Here is a 7500-nt window from a genome sequence, read left to right as displayed (position 1 = left end):
GCTTGGCTACGGTGCCGGCGCAGCATCTGTGCCTATCCAGAGATGGGTGAGGCCATCAGGTGTGAAGGAAGATTTTAGGTGGAGCCAGGTGGGTGGGTGGAGAAGGCTGAGTCGGCACACGAGGTCAAAGGTCGAGAGACAGGCAGATGGAGTCGGTGGATCCAGACGGCGAATGTAGGGATTGCAGAGATAGGAAGGCGGAGATCGAGAACGAGGTGGCAGAATGGCAGAAGGGACTGGCGGAGCAACAGGCATATGCAGAGATCGATCCAAGGCCAGACAAAGAGCATGAGGATGACAACTACAGACGGCTTCGCGTACCGTCCTTTATAGGTCCAACGGTGCTCGGTGGGGGCGATGACCCGAAACGATGCGTCATCACCTGAATCGGGCACTCCCATTGGACCCCGGCCACAGCGCGACCCGGCCGCCACTGCTGGAAGCGGCCTTATTTTACATCTGGCGAGACATCGCTGAGCTGTGGAATTGTCTCGCTCCGAACCCCGCGATATGAATCGCCTTGCACTGAACTCCATGGCCATGCTCTGGCAACTGGCTGAGGGCCGCGCCGGTCCCACATGGCCACCCGGGCACCCCCGGCATGCTGCGGTTGGCGCTGATCAATGTGCTTTTCACGTCCATACGCCATGCGGCCCGAGTGATCCAGGCCATATAGCATACCTCTACTTGGTGGCCGCTGCATCGAGGCGCAGGTGCGGGAATATATTGGTGGCCGAGGTGGCGAGCGAAGGTCGATGGTAAGATGCCATTGTAATCAGCACGCAGACCCGAATGAAGATATGTGCTATGCATGCCCCTCACCGTGCGATGGTAAATATCACGGGACTGCATGCGGTTATTTATCACTGTGGTGATCCGCACAGGCAGCTTGCTCTGCGCGGTGCCAGCCCCAATCTGTGTCATGGATTGAAGGAAAGGATTTGATATAGTTATTACATACAGATTTGGGTTGAAAAGAGCATGCCGCTCGTGTCCGGTACAGCGTTGGGATTCAATGTATGGTTATACTATTCCCTCATATTCTACTTTTCCCTAATTCATACGTACCATGCACAGCGGCCTCGCCAATGGCGGAAAGGAAGAAAGAGATACAATCAGACCTAACTATGAGACCCACACAACGCACTTCGTCCCATTTGACCCATTAGACATGAAGGAATGGTCTAACTGCACATATATTAATGAAATAACTGTCTGGGGTTCAGTGTATCTCGGGTGCCATTGCCTTAGAGGCATGCAGTTTTCAGAACCGCAACAATATTATTTTGCTTTATGAGCACACACACACACACACACACACACACACACACACACACACACACACACACACACACACACACACACACACACACACACACACACACACACACACACACACACACACACACTATATATATATATATATATGTATATATATATATATATATATATATATATATATATATATATACAATGATATTCTATTTATTTTAACTACAACAGGAAAGAGTAGACTTAGCCACAGATGATTAATTCGTGGTTCATAAACTTCCTCAGGCTTATATTCCAGATCTGGCATACTGGGGCTATTGCATTTGCAATTCAAGCAGGTACACCATCCCACATCACCGCACACACTTGCTCACATTTCAAGCCTGCACACCCGCAAATTACACAACCACATTCATCACACAACCAACATTCCACATATGCACCACCTAGGGAATCCAATATGGAAGGAAAACCACAATGTGATGCACCCCTGGAGATATCTGAGCAGTGTAATGTTCACATAACCACTTGTATCCTGTATTACATTTTTCCATTTTACACCACATCATGCCAGTTTTGATCTAAGAATGAGTAGACCTCCAAAGAAGATGCCATTGACTTATCCTGACACCACGAGAAATTCTGTGCTTTGGCACATGGCAGGAAATGAGCTATGAATTGGATATAAAATGGGTACCGTGTGCCAGAGTTGGAATATTGGCTTGAGTAAGTTTGTGGATCATGAGCGAAACAGCCTGAAGCTAAGTCTGCTCTTCCCTGTTTTATTGTAAATCAGTAATTGTGTTTGTTTGCTGTACATTTGTTTTGTTTTTTGAACAATGGATAATTCCATTGGCCTTGACCTAATGTCAAATATATATATATATATATATATATATATATATATATATATATATATATATATATATATATATATATATATATATATATATATATATATATATATATATATATATATATTTTTTTTTTATCACAAAATTTTAAATTGATTCTAAGTATCTGGAGTTTCTATTATCCTTGGTTTGAGTTCATTGCCCTCCCAACTATAGGTGATGCAATTGATGCTAGCCACAGTCAAATCAATGCAGACATTATATTATGTGTTTTTTGACCCCTCCACTTCATGTCTTGAATCGTGGGGATTCCTGCATCAACAATTAATTGTACAGTCCATTATATCACTTTGCAAACGCATGGAGAATAATGTACAAAATGAGCCAATGAATCTCACCAACAAAAGAAAACTTTTAATGTATAATGTACGAGTATTTTTCACATTAATCCTATTGGGAAATTTGGAAGCAGGAAACGCTTCAGCAACGTGATATTAAGATGTCAAGAGTGCACTTTTGTAACGTTAACCTGGGGCATGAAGGGTCACTTGTTGCAGGGGTAGGAACCTTTTCAATTCGACCACTTCCAATGCCTTCGCACAACCAAATTTATTGACCCATTATATTTCCATGCCTTTCTTACCTTTTTTTCGATCAGTGAACCTGAGCCGACAAGCAGTTTTAAAATATTATGACTTTGTCGGCTTTGACTTCAACATTATAAGATTGGTGTGTGTGTGTGTGTGTGTGTGTGTGTGTGTGTGTGTGTGTGTGTGTGTGTGTGTGTGTGTGTGTGTGTGTGTGTGTGTGTGTGTGTGTGTGTGTGTGTGTGTGTGTGTTTTGTTTAAGGGTAAGTTAATAACTTTTGATTGCAAAAGCTAAGGTAACGTTCATTCTTCCTCACTTTTGGAGAAGAGTCAGTTTTGGTCCCGAGGGCCACGTGCCGCTATTTGCCCAGATTCCAAAGCATGTGACCCATGTGCTTCCAGCTGACAAGTGATCAGACACTCCCCGGGTGCCTCTGCCCATAAACCCGAGAACAGGCAGGTCTCCAGGGCCATAAATAATGGGCAGCTTTAATTTCCTGCAGCAGCCAAAGCCAGCAACCTCTTTGCAGGGAGGCTACTTTAACCTCGCAAAGCACTTCCTTGCTTCCACCATCCTGTTGCAGATGAATTCATAAAGCCAGGCAGAAATAAATAGCACTTATAACATGACAACACTGTGAGATGTCATTTTTTCATACAGCTGTTATTTATCTGGCCCTCTGGAATTTGTCACTTTCTTTGAATTCATCGATTGTATTTTATCAATAACTCATTAATATAACATTCGTTGTGCGTTACACACTTTTAAGCAATTAGCAGATCATGTTTTGCACTTGGAGATTCAAAAAAATAACCACAAGGTGTCCTTCCTTATCTGAGCCTCCAGTGTGTTTGGAAAAGGAGAACTGCATTGGAACGGCAGTAATGCAATCCAGTAAACGGAGTGGCATTTGTTTCAGACTCTGAGATGTTCCGGATTAACAAAATGTTGCCCAATCAAGACAACAATGGGAACACTTGTTAGGTACAGTTCAATATCACCTGCATTGCCTTTGGTGAGTAATGCGAGAACAGGCAACATCAAAGCTCAATCATGAACATTTTTTATGGGGGTTTTTTTTTTTTTGGAGAGGATCACAGCTGCACTGGAAATGAGATTCAATCACACGCAACCTCATGCTGTTGCCTTGAAAAGACTTGTTTCCAATGACTGAAAAAACACTGCTCAGTACTCCATGTATACTTCAGAGCCTCCAATATTCTCATTAAAACATGGCCTGCAGCCATGTATGACTTGTGAGGAAACTGATGTAAACTCCTTTTCCAAGTGAAAATGCCCTTTGATGGTGCTTTCTGGAGTCTAAATGAGCACTTGCAAAGAAAATAACGAGCATGTAAAGCCATTTATAACTGACGTCCTTCTCCCATCAGAGTTGTCCCAACAAGCTGAACACTATGACCTGTGCTCTTTCCCTTGACCAACAAGGCCTCCTCTACAAATGTAGCTCCCCACTGCCTTAGTCGTGCTCTTCAGCAACAGCTGTGCAAGCATCTCTCACACCCAAACACTCGAAAGTAGAACGTTGGGCCCCACTGCGAGGGTGCCACGGCCACTGGCCTACGGATCTACCCGTGCTTCCACGTGTGTGGCTGAACTCATAGAATGACCTGCTAAACTCCACACATGCAGCTCTTTATGCTTGAGTATGAAGTACTCTATGTTCATTTACACTGATCAATCTACATAAAGGATTTTCCAAGTCCATGCACAATTGCTTATATAGTTCCTCCCTTTTGCAAATTCCTTTGAGCAGGATTGATATGTCAATAGTATTTTTGAGAATAATAATGTTCGACTAATTTTTTTGTAACATATTATGGCACATGGGATGTGAAAAATTTATTCTCAATGAAAGACTCGCAATGTTCCAAGAGACACCAACATACATCTCGTTACACTTTACAAAGTGAAAGTCAATAAAATTATTGAGTCAAGTCCAAGATCCTTTAAACACCTCACGTATGTTTATTTTTAATTTAGAAACACTTCCCTTCATGTGTGTGCATGTATCATTATTCTACTAGAACGGCACAGTTTACGTTTTGTATCCCACTGATAGGCCGGATCTGCATGCGGTCCTGAACCGAAGTTGAACCGGCTTGTTCCTGTCACCTACCCAAATCATCCACCAAGTTTTTGTCGTAATCCTGACACAATGTTTTGAAATGTCCTGCTGTATGGCGTTTTGGCACCATATCTCAATGGTGATGAATCACTTAAAAAAAATTAAACATTATCGTATCCAGATCCGGATCCAGATCTTCATCGAAATTGAATCAATTTGTTCTCGTCACACACTCAACGTGTGCACCAAGTTTCGTCCAAATCCGTGCACAACTTTTTTAGATATCGTGCTAGATATCATTTTTATCTCTATTACTCAATGGTGAAAAATGACTTTAAAAATTCGAGTACTCGGAACCAGATCGGGATCTTCACCAAAATCGAAAATAAGTTCGTTCTTGTTTGCACACCCAACATGCCCACCAAATTCCGTTCGAATCCATCCATAACTTTTTGAGAAATCCTGTTCACAGACAGACAGACACACAGGAGTGAAATCATCACCTCCGTCCACCTTCGGTGGCAGAGTTAATTAATATCTATTTGTTAATTTTTATTTAGTTTTTTCTGGCATTCTTCTATTTTTTTATATTTATTTCATTCTTGCAGGATCTTAGCTGCGACACAAATAATGCACACGTGCAGCCATATACATAAGACAGCACAAAACTTGACTTTCACACAAACACAGCCACGAAGATTTGTGAAGTGACATCACTTCACAGAGCACTTTGGGTAACAGCGATGTCATCTTTATGACATCGCCTCTCTCTCCGCACTCAGTGGGGCAAATGAGCATCTTTCAGTGTGGCATATTTCAGATAACTTCGTTTTGAATGTACCTAGATTATGACTTGGAATCGTATTTGATATCTATTTCACGTTAATTTTTAGATTACATAAAGGATTCCATGGTGCCTTTCAAAAAGACTGCCATCATTTGCTGCTACCCTGGTTAATGCCATACTTCTATCCATTAGGGAACCCTAACAACTGTAATGTTTGTTTGTTTTTTGCCTCATTGATGATGAAAAAGTAGAAGAGCCATATTTGAATCTCATTCAAATCTTCTCTCATGTGCCACATGTGGATGTTGGCAGCATCATTGCGAGGAAGTGAGACTGTGCCGCTGATTCAGTGACATATGCAGTGACATCATGGCTTCATTAGATAAACAGAAATAGAAGAGTTTTGAATAAATAATTTGAAAATCTGCAGCTGATCCTAAAAAAGAAATGGTGAAAATGTTTCAGCAGGCATAGTATTTGGAGCTTTCTGTTTACTGTAACATCACACCACGTGATACTTTTAAATGGTGATTGTTATCCTGCCTGAACCCTGGCTAAATTCCAAATTCCTGCCTGGACTGTGGTAGCTAGTGGTCTGGTATTCTTGGAGGGTCTTTGACACCAAGTTACACTTTATGTTATCTTTGAGTGTGGTTGCTCCAAGATAGCTTGCAGTGCAGTTTTAGTATGCAATGCTCCAAGGACATTCAAACGGTCTTGCCTTCCTATAGGATGAAGGTTGGAACCATTTGTGAAGGAAAAGTTGAGAATATATTAATAACTTTCCACAAAATAGAATACTGTCCCACCTACTGCTCATCTAAAACACCCTGCACACCTCGATAATGGAACATGTATATTCGTCATGGAACTTGTTGAATGAAAGTAATACACATTTAACTACTATACACTCAAAATTTACAATTTTTATAACATTGCCCTCCCCTCAAACCTTGGTATTCTTGACAAAGTTTTCCCCGGATCAATGGCATGGAAGTGTTTTCATTTTTGATGGAATTTTTACAAATTCTTAAACCTGTTACTGTTTAAATTTCATTTTCTCCCACGTTGTTCTCATTCTGGGATGCAGGCTGTTGTCACTGTACATGCAAAGAAAAAAAAACAAAAAGAGGTAATTTCTGAAACTCATGCTAATTCTGCAAATGGTCACCTTTCTCTTACAGGTTCACAGGCCAAGCATGCAGACTTCAAAGGATGAGGAAGGGATGACAAAAAGCCAGCAGGATGAGGTTGTACCAATGCAAGAGGATGATGATGAGATATCAGTCAAAGAGTCTCACCATATTCCAACCTCTAATGACAACCAAAAAGTGGAGCTGGAGACCATCCTATGTGATGAAGTAAATGACCGAATACCAAACAACATTACAGTGGAGGACAAGCAAGTGTTTTCTTTGTACCAGGTATTTTCCATTACCTCTTCTTTATGACAACACTATACATAGTATTCTTCTTTTTTAGTCCACCTGAACACGATTTCCATTTGATTTTACATTAGCAGCAAGTGGCTTCCTTTAAAAATTAAATTAAATGACTTGTTTGTTTGGATGTCTAATATCATGATCCTGACCTTAACTTCTGTGCAGAAATGAAGTTGGTGCACATGTCACAATATCAGAGTATAAATGGAATTCTCAGGGTGTGAGTAGGTGTAGAGAAAACACATATAAGTGCATTGCTTGAATGCATGAAACCACGAAACTGTAAGAAATCGCTTTCAAAATCAATTGGCTTAGAAACTTGACGCATACAGATGTGTTTCAACTACTTGAAACATACGGATGTATTTCCACTACATGGTTGATTGAAACAATAAATGCAGCTGCTCCACAGGGCTTAAAGGGTCATTGCGCCGGAGACCGATTTATTGTTAATAATTTACGTCATTCATC

General features: G+C 41.3%; 1 protein-coding gene across 3 annotated transcripts in view; it reads left to right on the top strand.

Annotated features, from left to right (window-relative positions):
- The window catches only part of LOC147029563 (histone deacetylase 9-like), a 560396-nt gene that overhangs the window by 245925 nt on the left and 306971 nt on the right, over positions 1 to 7500 (top strand). For all 3 annotated transcript variants that reach the window (XM_085872715.1, XM_085872718.1, XM_085872716.1), the window contains one exon: positions 6772 to 7011. In XM_085872715.1, the coding sequence (XP_085728841.1) occupies positions 6772 to 7011 (240 nt within the window). The remainder of the gene's footprint in view (positions 1 to 6771; positions 7012 to 7500) is intronic.

The sequence above is a fragment of the Eptatretus burgeri genome, chromosome 3 (assembly GCF_056783735.1).
Source record: "Eptatretus burgeri isolate ZD-2024b chromosome 3, Ebu_testis_v1, whole genome shotgun sequence".
NCBI classification, from domain to species: domain Eukaryota; kingdom Metazoa; phylum Chordata; class Myxini; order Myxiniformes; family Myxinidae; genus Eptatretus; species Eptatretus burgeri.
The sequence above is the reverse complement of the archived record's forward strand: the minus strand, read 5'-3'. Positions and strand labels throughout refer to the sequence as shown.